The 23,191-nt window shown below is 41.9% G+C and overlaps 1 protein-coding gene across 2 annotated transcripts in view; it reads right to left on the reverse strand.

Annotated features, from left to right (window-relative positions):
* Nucleotides 1–23,191, reverse strand: part of METTL9 (methyltransferase like 9) — a 61,580-nt gene that overhangs the window by 27,350 nt on the left and 11,039 nt on the right. For both annotated transcript variants that reach the window (XM_006892639.1, XM_006892638.1), the window contains exons 2-3: nucleotides 12,451–12,641; nucleotides 6,931–7,140 (exon numbers count right to left, since the gene is read on the reverse strand). In XM_006892639.1, the coding sequence (XP_006892701.1) occupies nucleotides 6,931–7,140; nucleotides 12,451–12,641 (401 nt within the window). The remainder of the gene's footprint in view (nucleotides 1–6,930; nucleotides 7,141–12,450; nucleotides 12,642–23,191) is intronic.

A 23,191-nucleotide genomic window follows, 5' to 3' on the forward strand; every position in this document is an offset into this window, starting at 1 on the left:
AAAAACCAAAAAACAAAAACAAAAAAAAAACAACCACCACTTAGGTTTTTGTGCAAGGGAAGTTTCCGCTGTTATTATGTACCATCAAGTTAACCAACTCATAGCTGACCCTCCAGCAGGTTTAGCGAGGCTGTACATTGTGGGGAAGGAGACTGCTCATCTTTCATCACAGAGAAGCTGATGGATTTGAATCATGTTCCCTTGAGTTGGCAGTGCCATTCCTTACCATTAAGCCACCAAAGTAGCACCTGATATAGGATGATCACCGCCATGAAGTCAACTCCCATTCAGAGAGACTTCTCATGACAGGGTCTCACTACCCATACTTTCCAAGGCTGCCAATCTTTACAGAGGCAGAGTGACTCACCATTTTCACTTGGGACCAGCTGATGGCCTTGAACTGTCTAATCTTCTAGTTAGCAACCACCAAATCCCTTAAGTCCTGTGCCACCAGGGCTCCTTAACATAGTCTCACTAAATCCACCTCTGAATTAGTTGAAGGTGGGCAGTTTCCACAGCAGTAATTTTGAAAGACAACATGAGGGTCAAAAAATCACGGTGTTAGTGCTAAGAAATTAAGTTTACACCCACAGAATTCCAACCTTATCTTTACTTCTGTTTTATGATTTTTAAGCATAAGTTCCGTTTCACTGATGAAGAGAAAATTAGCCCATTCAAATTGTAAGTTGTTAAGACTCTTCCTCTTATTAAAAAAAAAAGCACAAAACAACCCACAAATAAGACATGACTTATTCAAGGTTATACTGGGGAATCACTGGCCAAGAAAAAATTATAACTTGGAAATTCTCCAAAGACGTCATTTTGGTCAATCTCTGCATATGCGACCCTAACAATCATTCTTTGAATAAATACTTCTAGCATGTAAACTTAAGAGCAAGAGACAATCTATAGTTAGTTAATCTATATCATCTTCTCATTTAAAAAACAAAAAACTGGATGGTGCCCAGCTACCATTAGTGAATATTTTGGTCATAATTCTGTAGAATAGGAGGATGGTCATTCACCGGTGGCCCTGATACGGGTGCCAGTGGGTCCAAAGCTGAGGGTCCATGGCTCTCTGCCTCAGCGGCATTATGAAAGCCAAGCGAGCCCTGAGGTGGCAGCGAGGTCACACTGCGTCCCCTTTTGTCTGGACGCGATGCAGCTCATGTTCTATGACAAAGATGAGGATCTGGCTCATGAGTTTACAAGGAGATACCGTCACCAAGAAAGGGCAAAAGCAGGCCAAACTGAGGCAAGTGCCCAATAACCTGACTCCTCGGGCACCGTGCAGCTGGGACCTCCCGCATCCGTGTGGCTTTTCCTGTGATCCTCTGTGAACTGTGAGACTGGAGGATGGCAAGCACAAGTGTCCCTACCCAACAAGAAAACTCCAGGCTCAAGGCGTGGTTTCCTTTTAGGAACTTAGCTGGGGCTACAACCCTGAATAAACTCTATTGGCCTGAAACCTTCAGCTGTGAGCAGGGCAATCCTACAGTGATGGTCAGGCTTTGATTTGTGGCTGGACAAGAAGCAAGACAGGACCACCCTGGTCAGGAAGGGCTGGTTCCAGGGCACTTGCCTGGGGCCCTGTCTGACAGAGGCCACAGCACTTTACAAGCATATCTGCCTTCCTCCTGGGCTGCGGAGGTTACAAGTGGGAATTTCTCTCCTTCACTTCCATTTACCCTTGTTGATGCATTTCAGCCGTTCGCGTCCTCGATTCCTCCTGTGTCGGACAGAGACTGGGGGCAGCAGCAGCCTGATGGTTCCTGCCTACCTGTCCATTCCCAACTCTGAATGGATGAACTCTTTTGCTGGCAACTGAGAGTAAAGGGGACATAGTGTAGAAGGCTTCTCCTTTCGCCCACAGCTGGGCTGATTTCTCTCCACACCTCTCCTCACTGTAACCAGTTGCTGCATTAGCCCCCCAGGTGAGTGGGTACAGCCCAGGGTCAGAAAGGAACTTGGATGCCTGTGCTTGCAGGGAGTTACCCCAATCCACCTACTTGGTCTAATCCCCCTTGCCTTTGTCCCAGCCTACTCTCCACCTTGGGAAGTGTCCTTCCACAACCCTATGAATAAGGGATAGTGCCCAGGGCTGGTGCCAGTAGTTCTGAGGAATACTCCTCCTATAGTATCCCCTTGTCTTCAGCATTAGTCAAGGGAAAGTACTGGAGCCCCTGCTTCTGTGCCCTACATAAATAGGGACAAAAATGAGGAGGAAACAATAAAAAGATTTTAAACTGTGGAGAAAAATTGTACAGAACTGTGAACTAAATGGAAAAAGTATAGAACAGAACTTGACCTTCTCATTGAATCTAGACTTTCTAAAACCATAGAAGGAGGATGAAACAACTGCTCTGAGATGATACTTAAACCTTAAACCAAAAATGTCCCATGAAGTCTTAAAACTAAACTATAAAGAAAACCCAAACTCTAGTTTAGCTTTATTGGTAAAGAATGTTTGGCTTAGACATTGTGTTCTTTTAAGATCTATAGCATCAAACTGGCAACAAAGCAACAGGAAAGACAGAAAACCAAGAAAAGCAGTGAATCTATGTGAACAGATGGGACATGTTTCAGCAAAAGCGAGTGAGAACGGTTGCTCAACTTGAAAAATGCAACCACGGTCACTGAACTGTACATGGACAAATTGTGGAATTGGTATGTGTTATGCTGTGCAGATTCTCAACAATAAAACATTAAAGAATTTTTTTAAAGTTGATAAAAAAGGACAGTAAAATGAAAAACAGAATTCTCAACTATGTTTTACAAAAGATTCCAGACCTATATAGTTAATGAATAAGGTTCTTAGAAAAGTACATAAAAGATTTTTATTCTCTGGTATCAAAATAAACATTTTTTCCTACACTATGATTTGAATGAAAGTTTACAAAGTCCATTGGTTTTCCACTCAACCAGTCAAACACATTTTGTTTTATAACATTAATTACAATATCTACAACGTAATTAGTGTCTTCTCATTTCCTTCTTGAGAGTCTTATTTTCACTGATCCTTCTCTCCTACCCCTTCCTGTACTCTGGGCTTTATCCTTGGACAAATGTCGTTCCTTTGACTGTAAATGGTTGGTTATTCTAAGAACTGAGTGCTTCCCTGATTCCCTCACAGGCCTGTCTTTGGCTCAAAGTTGAGCCATGTGGATGAGTTTCGTTGCAGGTTTCAATTGTGACTAAGGTTCACAGCCTCAGGGATTTAACAAGTTTCTATTGGACCAGTAAGCCTGGCCTTTTCATTATTTTGTTGTTTGCTTCACATTTTGCCCTCCTCTATCAAGGGTCTCCTACAGTGATCTATCTCAGAGTCCATTCAGTGGTAGTAGTCGAGCACCATCTAGGTCTTCTGATCTCATGGAAGATGGTCACTTCCATTCTACACAATTCCTTTTTTACTATCAGTATGTAATCTACCTGTGTGGATTTCATTCCATTCATCATCTCACTAGCACACTGGTTTTCTCTAGTATAATTAATTTTTGGAAACTCAGGAGGCCTCCGAGGGGTGAGTCCTGGGCATTGTCCCTCTCTGCTGGCTCAACGGCATTTAACAGCAACAACATGGAGAGAGCTCTACTGGCCTAGTGGACAGAAAGTGATGCTACCGTGCCAAAGGTAGGTGATTCTAATCTGTGGCCCTAAGGCCTGGTTTTAACAGTTTTAGTTTTTGGTCAAACATTCTTCTAAGTGGTATAGCACTGGTCTGTCCATTTGCTGTACAGAGGTAACTCATAGTTGCTGTGATGCTGAACACTGTGAAACTGATGTGTTAAATGTGATAACGGTTACCCATGGTGGACAGTGTTTGGTGGAGCTCCCCGATTAAAACAAGCTTGGAAGGAGGAGTGACATGCACTTCCGAAAGAGCTTGCATCCAGAAACTCTATGATCTGGGAGAAACAAAGAAAGTTATACAACTGTTCAGGTCTTTCATTTATAGGGTCGCTATGAGTTGTCTATGACTTGACGGCACTGAACAACAACAGTATTATTAATGTAACTAACTTTAACATTAAGCAACCTAAAGAAAGTAAATATGCCAATTATTTTCTTGACAAGAGAATAATTTTATTGTATCGGCATTTTATTTGTGGAATTGTTCATGTAAAATGCAAAACGTCAGAGTTTACCCTAGTTCTGTATCTATGAACTCCACAAAAAAAAAAAAATCCAGCGTTTCTAATCATAAAGCAAGTTAAGTGTCCAGAAAATCAATGAATATGATTTTCTTTCCAAGAGAATTTAAAATAAACTTTTTTCTTAGAGAAATAACAAAGCAATCATTATTTTCCTAAATCTTCAGTAAAACACAACTAATCAGGGAAATAATTGGTTCTAAAAATAAAAACTATTTTTAATTAAAAAACAAATTTTACAGAGACATCACTACAATACAACAAAGTCAGTCTGGTCATTTTGTTTTGTCCACAACTCATGCCATACCTTTAGTTAAAAACCAGTTTCTTTTGAACCCAAATAGTGAAAAGAAACAAAACACAGGTAAGTTCAATATGAAGCAAAAAGATAAGGAATTAAGCTAAAAATCTGCCTGGCTGCCAACCCTGAACCTCAACAATAAAGATACTTATAAATAATAATAATCAATAAGAAAGATAAAAAAGCATGCTGTTGAATCTTTTTCATCTTATCTCGTCCCCATGTGACACAGCAGGACTGTCTCCACAGGGTTTGATAAGCCGTCATCTTTCAGCAGGCTGTCAGGTGATGAACTGTCACATCACTAAGACTTCTTCCTCCAAGATCCTTCCTCACAGAAATCTCAAACCAACAGCTACAAACTTTGCCACTTTTGTGAATAATCTTCTACCTCATATCAGTGGAGGACGCATCACCAGTATAAACTTCCTGTCTGGATCAAGTTTTAAAAGAATTTTGGCATATACCCTCCATATCTATCTTACAATACTTTCCTCTTCAGATTCTCTTCAAATTATCTTCAGATTTCAAAAGAGTCAAGAGTAAGAACTTGACTTGAAAGTCAAGGTACTTCAAGTTCTGACATGGTGAATTAATTTCTAATCAATTATTAAATTTAAATTATCACCGCACAGACTCACTAGGCTCTAACCTGAGAAGAGTAGTACAGCTAAAAAGGGACCTTACGGATCCTTCAGTTCAACTTCATGCCAGTGGAAGGAAGCCTCCTTTAATGTCCCTAATAGCTACTAATGTGCTAACTAATCCCTAAAGTACTAATCCTCAAGATACTAACTAATCCCTAACATACTAACAGTGCTGAGCAGCTGGATGGCTCAAGCTCTCTTAGCATAACTTAGCTTCAAGGATCCAACTGTGATTATACCAGAGACTACTTCTACTTATTCACTCCATAGACATTCCCTCCATTTATCTGTTTATATTTCTCTTTCCTTTCACTCACCTCCCTCTAAATCTTTTCTTCTCCAGGCTAAAAATGTTTTGCCAAGGCTTAACCCAGCTCTGCTTCAAAGTGTAAGTCTAGAAACAGCAGACAGAAAAGTGAGTGAATGCGAATTTCTTTCTCTTGTCTAAGGCTAGTTCCAGCTTCCAGGCAGAGGAGGAGGAGGCAGATTCCTCAACCCATTCCCCCCCCCCCATATTATAAAAGCAATATATTCCAAACTTCAAAAATTTGACAGGTTCTGTACAATGTCTTTTCATCAGTAGATGGCAAATTTCAAAATTCATAATCTTCTCCCGGGTAGTACTGGGTATCATTCACTGGTGTGAGGTCGAATCCATTTCAGGGCATGTCGTGGTGTGACAGTAATGGTGGGATGGTAAAATGCACAGTCAGGTCTTGTACACTGAGTATGAACCCTGTAGTGCTTTGGATGATAGAAGGGACACTCCATTTTCTTACAAGCTGGGAAGTAACAGCAGAGCTGAGTATTAGAAGGCAATGCTGCTGGCGTAACTGGTTTTGGAGGAAGTACTAGGAATCCTCTACTCATATGTGTGAAGGCACAATCGAGCTTAGTATATTCTGCATCGTATTTACAATTTGGATGAACAAACATTTTCCAGCAAATTTATAATTGGGAAACGCTTTGCAAGGTGACATGTGATGGTAAGCGCACTCGTCCCTGTTTTTACACACAGGCCAATACTTGCAGCGCTCAAGAAGTTTCTCTGGTTTCTGTGCCTCAGTCAATTCACTTATCTCAACATTGGAAAAGCTACCAACTCAAGATGCCTGCTCACCAACTGCAACTGCTGTGGGTGGAGGAGACCTCTGAGTCTCTTGTTTGAGGCTGCAGTTTGGTTTACTCCACCTCCCCATTCTACACACAGCAGCTCCTTCTCCCATTCAACACAATCCATACCAAACGAAGAAGAGGTTTCCTTCCTCAGACTCTTGCGCACTGCTGTTGTTGGTGTGCATCACTGAGTTGGAATCAACTCATAGCTAACCCTCCAGCAGCTTTTCAGAGGCAGTAAACTGCATGGGAAAAGAAAGCCCCTTTCTCCCACAGAACATCTGGTGGATTCGAACGGTGAGTCTGTGGGTTGGCAGAGCAACTCCATATCACTGGTACACCAGCACTCCCTTCTCAAGCACTATAGGATCTAAAGACCAAGATCACAGAATGACCGATTATGATCAGGGACCAAGTTCCTCTGAGTGATCCCCTTTTTTCCAAGTTCCTTCTCACCAGTCCTTTCCCTCCTGATAGTGCAAACAGCTCTACTCCATACAAATACTGTCAAGGAAAGATTCTTTCTAAATTCCCACCAACTGTAACCTAGAGAAACACCAAAACCCCAAATGCACGGCTGTCAAGTCGATTTCAACTCAGTGTCTTTCTTAATCATAAAAGTGATTAATATACTTTATAAATAATATCGCTTCAAGAAGAAATAAATCTAAATCCCCCAAAATGTACCCAAAACCATGTCTGAAAAGCCTACCTGTATTTCTTCTTCTGAAGCTGCCATATCATGGTTTCAGACAGCTCAGTGGCATAAATTTCCTCAAAATGAGGGCTCATGACTTTGGTGACTTCTCCATCGCCAGCACCTAAATCAAGGAGTCTATGGGTTTTCCAGTCTGGGTTAATTTTAAGCAGCCTCTGAAACTGATCTGGTGAAAACACAAACATTGATCCTCTTCCTAGCAACCTAGGAAAAGACAAAATGGAAGAAACTATATAAATCAAACCAAACAAAGACACATAAACACACCCCAGTGACCCAGTGCCAACAGTCTTCTGAACGGATACAATTTTAATTTAATTAAAATGCAAAATTAGGGATACTGTCAAACACTTCAAAGAAAATCATTAGCAAGTGAGAAACTTTCAGATCTAATCTAGCAGCTCAAGGGGGGTGGGGGGGTGGAACGAGAATAATAAAAGATGGAAAGAATACAAGGAATAGAATAGGGAAAACAACACAGAATGTCTAAGAAATTAAAAGATAAATGTGAAGAGGGAAGAATTTAAGTCAAAGTAGAAAGGGAAGGTGGCAAGAGTAGTAGAAATTATGTACATTAATGGAAAAAGGATGGTAGACTGGTTAACAGAAGCAGACCACAACACTTTACCTAGCGCTAGGTAGAGAGGTTAAATGGAGGGGGAACCCCATTTGGAATTTGAAACTGAACAATGGATGAGAAAAAAATGGCTCCAGAATGTTCAATTTGTAGCAAAAACTAGAGAAAAGAGGCAAAAAGTAGTCCTTGTAGTATCAGTTAATTTGCATTCAAGAAGTAGATTCATACTTGTATAATCTGTCACAGCCCGTCCATTACAGTATTAATGCCAATGTTCTTTAAAAAAACTACTAAAACCGTATCAATGCCTTTGAAAAGAAGAGAACGAGGAAGTCATAATGCAGATCAAAGCAACCCTCAGTAAAGCTCTACTACTACTCAATGTCTCAGTGAAACATCATCTTAGGAAGGGACTTGGCATTTCTATGCAGAATTCAGTGTTTTCTAGCTCTCAAATCCTAGTTCGTGGAAAGCAGAGTCTCAGACTCCTTTTAGAAAGCAGAGCCTTTCCACACACAAAACGCCAAAAGGAGAGTTGGTAACTAAAAAGGAGGCAGGAGGCCCAAAGCCCCACCAGCCCATTGCTAGGCCTTTCTCTGAGGCTCTGTCTCCTTACCCCTGGGATGGTAGTTTGCAAAACCACGGTTCCAGGAAGGAGGCAGGAAATGTGTCCTGTACTGCTGTTTTCTGGAAAGGACCATTAAGGTGCAATGTGTCAGTGGACAGTGACTAGTTACAGGCAGCCTGGTATTACTGGTAAGATCAGATTGTGGGTGGGGATGTTCAGATTCCTGCATTACACTCTCCCTCTCTCCTCTTCCTACTAAGGCAATTCAAGAGTTGTTTAACAACCTAGTAATATATTTATAGTCAATTCCCATCTCCAGAAATGCTAAAATTGAGGGAGGAGGAAAGAAGAATCCACCAGCTGAAAAACATGATGCACTGCTTGCCAGAGAAATCCACAGCTCATAAAAGAAAAAATTAGTTTTAGCCTCAATTGTCTGCATCATCTACAGGAAAACCATCCAAAAGAAATAAATTTGAGGGGAAAGGGCACGTTCCTGAAATAGCTTTGAAGTCTACACAGGAGCAGGAATAAGAGGAGGATGAGGTCAGAGGGAGCACGCTTACGGGATGTAATGTACAAGGGCTCAAATGCAGCTGTCGGCTTGCCCAAAAACCCAGGGGAAGCTACACAATTGTCACTTTGCTTACACTTCTCAGCTAGGAAATAACACGCCTCCTAACTCACCTCTTAGGATGTGAGGGACCTGGACTTTGTAATCCTAACATTCTAAAAGGTCAAAAGAAATCAGAGTTTGTGACATTATCTAGTTAGGTCAACATTTAAAGGTATCACAGAGAAGAGATGTCCTATATTCAAAAAATGCAAGACAAGCAAAAGAGGCTCCTCAAGAAAACATTAAGCTCAAATCAAAATCTGTCGTACCCAGGGGATCTCAGCCAGGTTCAGTTTTGCACTTTCAAAGGTCGCTGCAGTGGCTGTAAGAGTTCTGGGTGGTCACAAAGACTAGGGTAGTCGCAAAGACTAGAGTTGCTCCAGGCATTTAGGCCCCAAGGCCAAAAGAACTTCAACTTCCTGCAAAGTGTGGGGCAGTCCCACATAATAAAAAAATTGTCCCGCCCAACATACCAAGACACTGACCTAGTTCAGTACAAGGTTTCCGGTAAATATATACAATGGAAAAGTATGACACTGTCTTTAACCCTCTAAGGTGGTGGTGGTTGTGTATGGTGAGAACTGACCCACAGATGACCCTCCGGCAGGTTTTCAGAGGCAGTTATTCGCATGGGAGGAGACTGCCCATCTTTCTCCTGCAGAGCAGCTGGTGGATTTGAACCGCATACCTCAAGGTTGGCACCAGGGCTCAACCATCAAAGGTAGTGAGGTCCTAATGTCTTTTAGTGGCGTACAACTGCCCAAAATTGGCTACACTCTAATTTCTCTCCAGATTTAATCTGCAGAAGGCAGCATATAGCGAGAACATGCCTTTCTTCTTTGTAAAATAAACTCTGAAAACATCTATCAAGTCTCTCTTTAGCTGGTCTTCCCAGTTCCAACACAGAATATCTTAAGGTCATTCAAAAAGGTTATTTTTTTAATCACTCATGGTAATATTCTACCATTGCCATGGATGGTTATGTGTTCAAAACCCGGTCTATAACTGAGACTAGAATACAGGCTAAGAGGTGGGCTGGGTGAGGAGGGGTGGCTAGGATTCAGGGCAGTGGGTTTTGGGTTTATTCATGCATTTGTTTAGGGCTTAGGTAAAAAACCCAAGAGTTCTCAGTAAGAGAAGACAGAAAGCAACAATACTGCCTCTCTCTGAGTGAAACACAAAGTTTAAGAGCATGAAATTTTAAAGGACTGTGTGACCTCATCTGTAGGGAGCTGTGCTAATAACTGAAAAGCCTTGCCTCTCTGGTGGTGCAAATCCAACAGCTGCCACAAGGGAGAAAGACAAGCATTATCCTCCCATGTAATTTACAGCCTCAGAAACCAAAAGGAGGGTCACTTATGAGGTGGTTCCTACTAGAGGGAAATCTGAATGAGAATGAGACAGGAGAGGCAGCAATGAGAAGCGAAGAAGAAAAAAGAGATACGGGAGACGGCAATAAGGGAGAGAAAACGAAGAAGTGGAGAAAACTGGTTCAGAGACTAAATCACAAATTTTTATAGAAAATACTGAAGCTAGGCACTTCCTAAAGAGAAGATTCCTATCTTTCATCTCTTTCCAATAGGTCTTCCATATATCATCTGTAGGCAGAGCAAATCATTCAAGAAGTTTAACTCTGAAGAAAAGAGTGGCATCAGGATTGTAACCTACATCATGCAGATGAAACAACCTTGCTTGCTAAAAGTGAGAAGGACTTGAAGTACCTGCTGCAGAAAATCAAAGATGACAGCCTTCAATATAGATTACCTCTTATGCTAAAAAAAAAAACCAAAACAACCAACTGAGAAAGTATGTAGTCAGGGACTGCTCCAATTTATTGAGAAGCAATATCAATTTGAAGACTAAGGTGTGCCTGATTCAGGCCATGGTCTTTTCAGTCACTTTCCATGCATCTGAGAGCTGGACAGTGAATACAGATGACAAAAGAAAAATTGACGCCTTTTAGCTATAATGTTGGAGAAGAGTGCTGAATAGTCCTTGGACTGCCAAAAGAACAAATACATCTTAGAGAAAGAACAACCAGAGTGCTCCTTGGAGGCGAAAATCTTTGACAAAGCTTCAACTCACATACTTTGGGCATGTTGCTAGAGAAGGACATCATGCATATACAGGGCAACAAAAGAGAGGAGATAGATTGACACGGTGACTGCAGCAAAGGGCTCAAGTGTGTCAGAGGTGATGAGGATGACACAGGACAGGACAGGGTTCAGATCTGCTGGTTACAGGGCTGCTATGAGTTATACTCAACTCAAAAGTACCTAACAAGTACCAGAACCAGCTATTATGGAGTCAGTTCTCTCAAAGTGACCTCATGTGTAGAACTGTGCTCCTTATGATTTTCAACAGCTGATTTTTTTTAAAGTAGATCACCAGCTCTTTCTTCCACAATGCCTCTGGGTGGCTTCAAACGGCTGACTTTTTAGTTAGCACTCTGGCAACATCCAGGGACATCCATCTCTAACAGGTACCCAAACCAAGCCCGCTGCCTTTAAGTAGATTTTGGCCCAAGTCTCCATCAGATTTCTAAGGCTGCATTTCGTTATGGAAATCACTGCTCATCTTTCTCCCTCAGGGTCACTGTGGATTTGAACTGCTGATCTTTCAGTTAGCAGCACAAGACAAAATGAATGAATGCACTCTGCCTCTGGATCTTCTTCCAACAGGAACAGGACATCAAAAAGGATAAAAATAATTGCCTTGACAATTTGTCTGCTTTCCAAAGAAAGAATAAGTAGTACGGAACAGAAATTGTTTGCAGCTCATTTTAGGAACAAAATTTCACACTAAGTTGTATAAGCACAACTACCAATACCAAAAACAACTGTTTGATGAGGAGAATTTAAGGCAATTTCATATAAACAATGAAGAAAAGTAAGTACGAAATTTCAAGGAATGGCTCATGGTTCCTGAAAACATATTTAAGGACCAGATGATATCCTGGAAATCCAGACATTCAGGAGATGCTGGCTCCAAACCTCAATGGGAAAAAAGAGAGAAATAGTAGGAAATAGGCCTGACCAGGGCTTTACCAAGGTTCCTAGGCCCTGGGGACTACTCTTAGCTCTGTTTGGTTTTTTTTTTTATTCTTGGGGGGGCGGGGGGTCATTTTAGCCAAGGAAGGACAGAAAGCTTTTCTATGAAATTAATGCAAGGGAACCACTATAGGGATAGAAAATTCTACAATAAATTTTGAAAACTCTGATGAATCTAGACAGTATGTAAGAACGCATGCAGGATCCTTCACATCAAAGAAGCCATCACTCACTGCTAAACTGGTTGATTATATCCCACCTCCCTCTTCCCACCCCCAGCAAAATAACCAAGTTCCTTGTGGGAACTGAGCTTATAGGGAAGGAGACCGGACTCTTCAGACCAGGTAAGCAGTTGGATCCACTGGGATCATGGACCAGTGGGTTAGATATGAAGACTTGGAGGCCCTCCAGCCTTCATAGATAATCTGCATTTTAACAACATTCCAGGTGATTCCTAATCACCTCAAAGTCTTAGAAGCATCGTCCTAAGTGACTAGTGTCAGGAAAATACAGACTAATGAAGTTGTTTAACAATTTCCTGTGAATTTTAGAAGTATAAATGCAAAGGCTGGTGCATTGGCTGCTCCCAGCAGCTTGGGATTCAACTACTGTTGAAGTGGTGAACATTCTGAGCAAAATAACTTTTCTCTTTTTTCTTTTTTTAAATCTAAGGCTAAAGAAAAAATATCCAAAGTGAACTTACCCATTGATAGATGTTCTAGACATAAACAGGCTAAAAACGGATGACACGAAAGAATGGTATAACTGGATAAAGAGCCAGCCCGACTTCTCAATGCTGTTGTTTAAGAAGATCTGTGTTCCATGATCAAGGTAGCTCTGAACAAAGACGGCCTGGAGCGATTCACATAATTTCTCCCTGTTGCACACATACCACTGAAAGAAGGAAAAATGAAAATAAACAACTGAATTGTCATGTAAAAAGGCAAAAACAAGAAAGAAAAGCCAACAATACCCACCCCAGACGCCACACATCTTCATAGAAAACGAATTCTCGTAAACACTAGGGAGCTCACTGGAGAGCTCTGGTGGCCTAGTGGCAAGAAGCTGCACTGCAATCTCAAAGGCACGCTGTTCAAATCCACCAGGTGCTCGGTGGGAGGATAGGCATCTGAGTGATTAACTGTCTCTGAAAAGCCGCCAGAGGGTCAGCTATGGGTCGATTCTGACTCTACGGTACACAACAACAATAATCACTAAAAAGCTAAGTAAGTCAAGCATCATCAGGATGAGGCTTTGTAGAGTATGTTAGTCACTACACTCACCCCTTGGAAGCAGGAGTGGCATCTGCTTCCTAAACAACATGCCTCTGGAAACTCTATGAACTTTGAGAAATTATGACAGAGAAAGGCTTCAGGTCTTTTGTTCATTGGGTTGTTATGAGTAGTGCTCAATTCAATGGCAATCAGCAACAACAACACTTACCCCACACTACACCAAGATCTAGAGGAGCTCTGTTGGCCTCTGAGATTTACCTGCAGAAGGCCGTCCAGCTAATACCACTAGCCTTGTTTTTAAGGAAAGAGCCACACATGCCAATGACTTAACTCCAAACTACCAAATGAATCAATGGTAGGCTATGGAGCAGAATTCGGCTCCCGTGACCAGACTGGGCTGTCCTCATCTGTGCAGACTATCTAAAGATCTCTAGAAACTCCCAGGGATGCTTCACCCACAGGTCACATGACTATCAAATTCCAAAATCAACCACTGCAGTCAAGTCGATCCAATGTACAACAGTCCTGCAGAACAAGTCTACGGATTTGCCTGGGCTGTGGGTTTTACAGACACAGCATGCCACATCTTTTCTCCCACAGTGGCTGGTGGGTCCGAACCAACCACCTTTCCATCAGCAACCCAGAGCTTAACCATTGTATCACCAAGGCTCCTCCTTATGTCAGACTCAGAAGTTACTCTATAGGATATTGTGAGGATTCAACAAGGGAACATGGGCAAACGCTTAATAATGTGTCAGATACACAGTGAGAATCCCGTGATTATTTTAAAATACTAATTGCAATGAAATGCCATCAATGTACTCTATTAAGTACAGCGGTCAAACTACACCCATTACTGTAGAACTGACCATTATCTACTGGGAAACCACCAATTTTTCCCCCAATAGTCTATTGGCCAAAAGTAACCTGCTTCCTGACACATTATTCAACAGTACAGCGTCCCGTAACTGCTTGCACAATTGGTGGACTAATTTTACAGTCATTCTAAACTTGCTAAACTTGTTAAATGACATCTTGGGTAATGCTCTTGACACCAGCATTAAAAGGAACTAGTAGCAAAGCAGAGAGCTCTGGCTGAGTCGTCCATGAGAGGCAGCTGCTAATCCGAAGGCCACATCACTCTGGTGGCTCACCAGCCACTCCTCACCAGCCACTCCTCGTTGGAAAAACAGGGCGCTCTCCTGGATGACTTAGGGCCTTGGAAATCTGCTAGAGCATCAACTGTGAGTTGGTTTCAGCTCAATGGCAATGAGAGAGACAAAGACCAATGTAAACAAGCAAACATGCACCTTGAGATTTCAAACTAAGCTTCAAAAGCCTGCAGCCTGAACTAGAGGAACGAAAACCGAGTGATCTGTGCTAATTTACCATTTAAACATTGTTCTCATATCTGTTTGGACTTTATTTAACACTATTTTACCCTCCCTATCCTCGGTGATAAACCAGAAGGTGTATCATGTTTCCAGTCTAAATGTTCTTCTTTGGTTTGCAAATGTTCTAGCTTAACCACTGACTTAATATTTATTGTGCCTGAAGTTACATGCCACAGTGTGTGTCATGAGCCAGTTCTTAGGATATTTGTGACCAACCCGTACACATTCTGAACTCTGCAATACTCAGGCCACTCTGCCTTTTTACTTTCTGCTATCACCAATCACAATGAAAGCCACCACCTTAGCAAAAGGCAATCAGACGCATCCTATTTCCCGTAGACAAGAAGGGATTCATGCAAAACAGAGGAACCAAGAACTTCAATGAACTCACTTCTAAAATGGACTCTGAGTGCCAGAACTAGGCAGGAACTGACTCCAATAACTACAGACATTGCTTTCAGGGGCCAAGGAGTCTCATGTTTTTAACAGCATAGCTCTTACTCCCATCAACATTAACACCTGTGACTAAACCTTAACTGCCACAATAAAGTCTTCAAGAGATTGCTTATTGAACACAAAGTGTTACCAAATAAAAAGGAGTGAAGCCTTTATTAAAGATAAAGGCTGAAATCCATGCCCCTCCAGACCCCCTGTATGATACTCCATTCAAAATCACAACCCCCAAAAAAAGGAAACTACCCCAAATATCTATCAACAACAACTGATGGGTAAATGCTAGACAATGTGTGGTACACCCATCCAACAGAACACTATTCAATCCTGAAAAGGAAACATGCAAATGCATGCTGTAGCATGAAATGAACCCTGAAAACAGTATGCCAGTGCAGTCACCACAGGGCCCAAGAAGACAATTCAGAGAGACAGAAAAGCAGAGTGGCAGGTAAGAGAAGGGGCAGAAATGGGAAAGGGATTTCTCCCTGAAGACAACTTCTGAAATTAGAGTGGTGATAGCTCCACAACTCTGAAAATATTCTCAAAACCACAGAATTGTACACTTCTTAAAAAAACTTTATTTCATAGCACATAACTTTTATCTCAATAAAGCACTAATTAAAAACACACAGAAATAAAAACTTAGATGTCAATTTCATCCTCTAGAAATTAGGTGGGTTGAAAATTTAAGTGACCAAGCAACTTCCTTTTAAAGTAATTTTTTTCAAGTATCATTTATTCTGTTCCTTAAGATAAAGTACAAAAGATTATGCATTAAATATTAGAATGATACCATATATTTAAAATGAACATCAGTTCAGTTTTATAGCTCATGCACCACATATAGAATACTCCATGGATTATTTCCTTTATCAACTCCATTTTATTGTGATTAAAATAATTACTTACATGGTCATATCACAAGTAATATTTAAAAAAATAATTTGTATGTCAGGCATTTTGCTTTTTGCAGAACTTTGTTTTCCCCCCATCGTTGTAATTTTTATAATTTTTTTTTCTCATAGAGAATATATACAGTAAAAACACACAGCAATTCTGCTTTCTATATGTACCATTCAGTGGTACCTGTTCCGTTCCCTGAATTGGGTGACCATTCTCACCACAAGTCCTTCCTCTTCCATTAACAAACTTTCATGCCCCAGTTCTGTCAAGGCACTTCTGACAATTTGATCCTTTACAGAGAGATCCTGAGGTAGCTCTGGTGGCCTTAATCAGTTGTACTACCAATCTAAAGGCAGGGGATTCAAAGCCAGCAGGTGTTCTGCAGGACAAAGATGGGCAACTCTTCCCTTGAGATTTATAGCCTTTGAAAACTCATTGGAGGTTACGCTGTGAGTCAGTTCCAATTCGAGAGTACATCACAACTGTTTCGTTTCACTGGTTTAAGGCTTAAAGGTTATAAGGGCAATAGTTTCAAGAATTCATTCAGCCTTCATGATCTAGTAATGTGGATATCCATTAAAAATCTGAAATTCTAGTATGCATTTTTCTCCTCTTTTGATCAAAATAATTCTATGGAATATTTATCAAAGTGTTCAGTAATGAGAGCTGGGCACCATAAGTTAGTTCTTCTGGCCTCTTGGCAAGGGAAGAAATTGTACATGGAGGCGATTAACCACTACATTTTTTCCACCTATTTCAGGCAAACAGAGACGAGTTGTATACCAGACCACAAGGGAAGATGTCACTGTTTAAACAGAAATGTGATGACGTCATAATCCTGTTTCACAAGTCTTCACTCACCATGGTGAAGTGTTTTGACCCACAGCAATCCTTCATGCGGTTTCAAAGGCTGAAAATCACAAGAGACTGCACATCTTTCTCCCACTGAGCTGCTGATGGACTTAAACGGCTGAAGATGCAGGCATCTTATGAGAAGTCCTGCATGGTCCGTCCATACTGCACCTGCAGCCTTTTCTTCACAACTGTCCTGGCCACTCCACTCCACCTTACCCAGGCCCAGTTTGCCTTCATTTTCTGGAAAGCTCTTTCCTCACAGCTGTCTCCCATGGTGTTTGTTATGGCCTCAACATTTCTCCCCTCCCCAAGGCACTTTCTGTTCACCTGGATAATTCTACCTTGGCCTATTCATAGTCTCTTTTTAATACCTTCTCATAAGAAGATACCATGGACTGTCAAAACACCAACCAAATCCATCTTGGAAGAAGTGCTCCTCGGAGGTGAGGCTAATGAAACATCATCTCGTAGCTTTGGGGCATGTTATCAGGAACCAGAGGAAGGTCCTCAGTGAGAAGGACACAGTGACTGCAACAATGGGGATGGCACAGGATCAGCATTTCGGTAAGCTGCACGAACAGTGGTTATGAATAGTAGTTGACTCCACAGCACCTCACAACAACCAAGATGGGGCTTTTGACAGGTTAAGTTTCTGAGCTTGTTATCACCAGAAGCTCTAGCAGTGAAGTTCCTCGTGCTGCACTGGTAACCAAAACCAGCTACTCCCGGGACAAAGATGGACAGCGATTTACATCTGCTATTTCACTCCTACTTTCTAACTTCTGAACAAATGGTGAGCGGGGGGGGCGCTCCAGCTGGCTCATTCCCTTGTGACATGTTATCTTATACAAGCTTTTCCAAGAAGTTTATTTTAACTTTACCTAGTACACCCACATGCTCTGGAGGCCTAGTGGCAAGAAGGTGTCCTGCAATCCCAAAGGCACGTGGTTTGAAGCCACCAGCTGCTCCGCGGGAGATGGATGGGCAAGGTCCCCCCCGTGCGATTAACTGCCTCTGAAAAACCCACCAGAGTCAGCTATGGGTTGGTTCTGACTCAACAGTACACAACAAGAACAATCTAGTATATCTGCTTGTTGTTGCTGTGTGCCTTCAAGTCGGAACCAGGTTTACAGAGGCAGCAAATCAAAAGAGAGGACTGTCCATTCTTATCCCTCAGAGCAGCAGGTAGATTAGAACCACGTGCATTTAGGATTGTAATACAGCTTCTTACCTACCACCAGGATATCATAGTATATCTGCTTAAAAAATAAAAATATTACATTCTACAAAAGAAGGTAGGACTATTCTGTCTCTGGTACAACTAAACTGTACCGATGTGTTTTTAAAAAATAATAATCTGACCTACCTACGGTCGATCGATCTCTGACTGTGAAAGTTGGTAGAAATCTTCTATTTCCTCCTCTTTGGCTCTTGTTGTTGGTACATATATTTGAAGGAGGTGGCATCCACTAGACTTCCTTGTATGAGTATGAATATTATCCTGTCCCTCACAACATTGTATTTCAAGATGGATCTAGAAATTATTTTTTAAATTATGAAAGCCAGCCCATTTTTCCTCACCTTTTCGTCTCCAGCATAGTAGATCTGACTCAAAATGTCCCATGCCAGTCTATCTCATTTCACCAGTACCCAGTAGGTCAATACTTATGTGTTCCATTTCTTTCTTAACAATATCCAATTTTCTTACATTCATGGTTCTCATATTCCATGTTCCAATCACTAGTGTCTGCTTACATACTTGACAGCTCAGCCTCAGTTGCCCTATCTGCTAGTCTAAGTGTGCTCTACTGTACATAGGGTTTTCGAAGGCCTGCTATTTCAGAAGTGGATGGCCAATCCTTCTTCCTAGTCTAGTTCAACATATTTCAAGAAATAGACTCAGCCCTGGATGTGTTCAAGTTGTGCCAAAAAATATGAAGGACAACCACCTGGCCAACTGACTGGAAGAGATCTATATTTGTTCCCATTCCAAATAAAGGTGACCCAACAGAGTTTCTGAACACTATCATTGATATCACATGTAAACAAGATTCTGCTGAAGATGACCCAAAAACTACTAGAACAGCACAACAACATAGAACTGCCTGAAGTTCAGGCTGGATTTAGAAGGGGTCTTAGTAATAGGGATATTGTAGCTAATGTTAGATCGATCTTGGCTGAAAGCAGAGAGTACCAGAGGAATGTCTATCTGTGTTTCATTCAAAGAGCATTTGACTGTGTGGATCACAACAAACTGAAAAGAATGAGAAGGAATCCCAGAACACTTAATTGTACTTATGTGAAGCCTATACTTGGACCAGGATACAGTCATCAGAACTTTGGATATATTGCAAGGTGGGATCACTGCCTGGAGAGGGGCATCATGCTTGGGAGGGTGGAGGGACAACACCAGAGAGGAAGACCTTAGATGAGATGGATTGATTCAGTGACTGGGGTAATGGGGGTAGGTGTGTCAGAGACAATACGGTTGGCACAGGATAGAGCAGGGTTTAGGGCTGTTGTACATAGGGTTGCTATGAGTTGCAGGGAACTCGATGGCACATAACAACAACAACAATAATAATCTGACCCGCACAGTAAAAATTCTACTACAGTCTGGGGTTTCTTGGCAATGGCATTGACTTTTGGAGCCAAATATTCCTACTTAGGGCTGTTCCTTGGGCCCAAACAATGTACAGAGGCATGCCTGACTTCTGTCCACCAAACACCAATCTCAACACAAAAACTCATCACCGTCAACTAGGAACAGACTCATCGCTAACACTCCTGCAAGTTCACCTGGAAGGAGACTGTGTGTTTTTCTCCCTCAGAGTCCCTGCAGGCAGATCTGAGCTCCCTGAGTGCCCCAGCCTTCGGATTACCAGTTCAACTCCCTACAGACTACTCCACCAGTGTTCCCTCAAGCTGTCAATGCTGTTCCTGTGCTGTGCAGGTGAGCTGACCACAACTCACAGAGGAGTACTTTACCATACCCTGTACCCTTTGCATGATGTCTGCCATGTCATGTGTTATCTGTCCACTGCCACCTGTGATGACCAAAAATATTTCCTCTGGGCAGGAGCAAAACTGCCCAGTGTGAGATCAGCTGCAAAGGCCTGCCCCGAAATTTCACTGCTTACTTCCCACAACTGCTTCCTAACTATCGTCTCTCCTAACAGTGGTGCAGTAGAGTTTTGTCTCTGGTGCTGGAAACAGTTGATGCACTTGGCTGCCAACTGAAGACTAGACATTCAAGTTCCCCCACTGGTGCCCTGGAAGGAACTGAGGTTTTAAAATCTACCATTAAAACTTCTTTTTAAGACTAAGAATTTTCAGTCATATCACCAACCAGACACTTGAAAAAGATTCTTAAGGGCTTAGGTTTCTGCTCTCCTCCTACAGAGAATGCTGACAGATGCAGGGCTGTATGAACCGTTGGGCTGCCTCAGTCCATCCTTTAAGGTCATCCTTTAGCCACTGAATTGTAATGTGTAGTTGAAAATTGGGTTAGGGTTTCTTTTTTTTTTTTCTTTCACAGTGAACCTACTACTGTGTACATGGGCTCAACAATAAATTTCTTAGCTGTGAAAAAGTTAATAAATAAATAAATAAACTCTGCCATTAAAAACCCTGCAGAGCACAGTTCTGCTTTGATGCACAGAGAGTCTTTTGAGTCAGAATCAACCCAACTGCGACTGTTTCCTTTTTTCACTGGTGCTAAGGACATCAGGAGGAGCCCTGGAGGCAATCTAGTTCAAGTTCATGTACTAATGACTAAAGACCAGGGGAACTGTGAGATGAAGTGAATCAGAACAGACGCAAGGCACTGAGTTTGAGTTTTGAGACAGGGTTACTATGATGTACTATGAGTCAGAATCTGATCCACGGCACATAAGAGTGACTTTATAAGATAAAACTAAAAGGTGAACTCACTGGCCTCAAGGAATTTACATACCAGATGGGGCAGGGATCTGAAACCAAGAAAAACAAATAATGGGATTACTATTTTGGCCAGAGCACTCATCTCCTTAAATGGAGCTGTCACTTCACCCTAAGAGAAAAACCAATGTCCCAGCCTCCTCTTCCCCTCCCCCAGGCATTTGGCAGTCTCTCTGGAGATATTTCATCAATCAGCTTAAAAGAGAAGTGGTAAGAACTGCTGTACCTCTGCCTATAGGAAAATACTCTACTCAGTCACCTGCTGATAACAAATAAAAACTACATAATAATGAAATCATCATGCTTGGATAGGTGGAGGGACGGAGAAGGAGAGGAAGAGACCCTCCACCAGGTGGACTGACACTTTGACTGCAGCAATGGGCTTGGGTGTGTCAGAAATTGTGATGATGGCACAAGATAGGATAGGGTTCGATCTGTTCTTCATAGGATCACTATGACTTGTGCTCTGCTTAGCGGTATCTAACAACAACAATAACTAAATTTACTTGTAAACACACATAAACAAGTGGGTTCTTGCAGTCTGTGTTATGCAAAGACTACTGAGATCCAGATTCGCAAACACGTCTAATCCTCGTTATCTTTTCACATTAAAAGTCTCATGAACATGCACCTTTTAGTTCACGCTAATCTGTCCAATCTAAATAACCTAGGACATTTTAAAAATAACAAACTTTCATCAAATCAGAGTACCAAAAGGTCAATAATTACTTTCAAACAAAGATCAGAGCAACCAGATTAATGGATATGGAATAACCAGAATGGAAATGAGAATGTTCATATACTGAATAATGTCATCAATGTCAGTGAACAACATGCCTAGAATCTGCTGTGTGAGAACTTATAATGATGTCTATCATTCACCAAAAATACAGTAGAACCATATTTTTTTTAACTGCTATTCCAGGGAACTCTGGTGGCCTGGTGGCAAAAAGCTGTGCTGCAATCCCAAAGGCACAGTTCAAATTCACCAGATGCTCTGCTGGAGAAAAAGGAGCAAAGTGTGCTGTGCCAGTTGGATCCCACTTGATGGGAAACAACAAGAAAAAAGTTATTCCATTCAGTCACCTGCTAATGACAAATAAAAACAAAATAAATCACCCTGCCATCAAGTTGGAACTGACACATAGCTGACCCTCCAGTGGGTTTCCAAGGCTGTAAATCCTATCTTTTTCCCATGAAGCAGCTAATGAATCTGAGCCACCAGAGAGGCTTGGGAATAGCTGTGTGACTCCTTGGGCACTGCGCCACCAGAGCTCCCAAGAATTAAATATCACTATTTGTAAATTGCAATGTTCTTCTACACTATAGCAAGAGGGCAAAAATATTAAAACTTAAGAAATAATAAACAGCCAGACCAACTAGACACTGGCAGGTTTGAATATATGCACACCTGATGGAATTGATTAAAGTAATAAAAGATTAGGTTACATAATTTATGATTTCTTCATTAACCCCATGAAAATCTCACCTCAAAGCTTTAGGTAACTTTGATGAATTAGTTCTTCAAAATCAAAACGTACACTTAACTGCTGTCAAGTCAGAGCTGCCTCCTAGCTGCCCCTCAGCTGGGTTTCTGAGGCTGTAAGAGGGGGAGCTGCCCACCTTACTCCCTCCAAGAAGCTTGTGGATTCCAACCCCCAGAGCGCCTAAGCCTCTGGCTAAGCAGCACAGCACCCTGTGGACTAGGCCACAAGAACGCCTCCTTCTCCAAAGAAGAAATGACATTTCCTCAAAAATTAGACCTGCTCATCAAATTAAAGGCTGTATTTAAATAATTCTCTGAAATTTTTTAAGTCCCTCAATTAATTAAACATTGTTGTTGCTGTTGTTGTCATGTGCCGTCGAGTCACTTGTGACTCATAGCGACCCTATGTACAACAGCCCTAAACTTTGTTCTGTCCTGTGCCAACTGCACCGTCTCTGATACACCCACCCATCCCGATTACCCCAGTCACTGAATCAATCCACCTCATAGAGGGCCTTCCTCTCCTGCACTGTCCCCTCCACCCTCCTAAGCATGATGTCCCTCTCCAAGGACCAGTCCTTCCTTACAACATGTACAAAGTATGTTAGACGGAGCCTCAGAATCCTTGCCTCCAAAGAGCCGCCCAGTTTAACCCTTTCCAGGATGAATCTGTTTGTTTTCCTAGCAGTCCATGGTACGTACCCTCAATACACTTCTCCAGCACCAAAGCTCAAAGGCATCAATTCTCCTTCTGTCCTCCTTGGTCATTGTCCAACTCTCTGATGCATAACAAGTGATCGCAAAGACCATGGTCTGTATCAGACTCACCTTAGTCTCCAGAGAGACACCATTGCTCTTCAGTACTTTGGAGAAGTCCCTAACAGCAGACTTTCCCATCGCAATACGTCTTTTAATTTCCTGGCTACTGGTGCCAAGAGTATTGACTGTGGAGCCAAGCAAACTAAAGCTGTGAACAATCTCAATCTCTTCACCATCCATCCTGATGCTGCCAATTGGCTCAGTGGTGAGGATCTCTGTCTTCTTACTCTATAAAATATACAGGGAGCTCTGGTGGCTTAATGGTGAGGAATTGTGCTGCCAACATGAAGGTATGAGGTTTGAACTCACCAGCTGCTCTGTGGGAGAAAGACAGGCAATCTTCTCCTGTGCATTTTACAG

Source organism: Elephantulus edwardii, unplaced genomic scaffold (assembly GCF_000299155.1).
Source record: "Elephantulus edwardii isolate Elephantulus edwardi_28Jun2011 unplaced genomic scaffold, EleEdw1.0 scaffold00117, whole genome shotgun sequence".
NCBI lineage: Eukaryota > Metazoa > Chordata > Mammalia > Macroscelidea > Macroscelididae > Elephantulus > Elephantulus edwardii.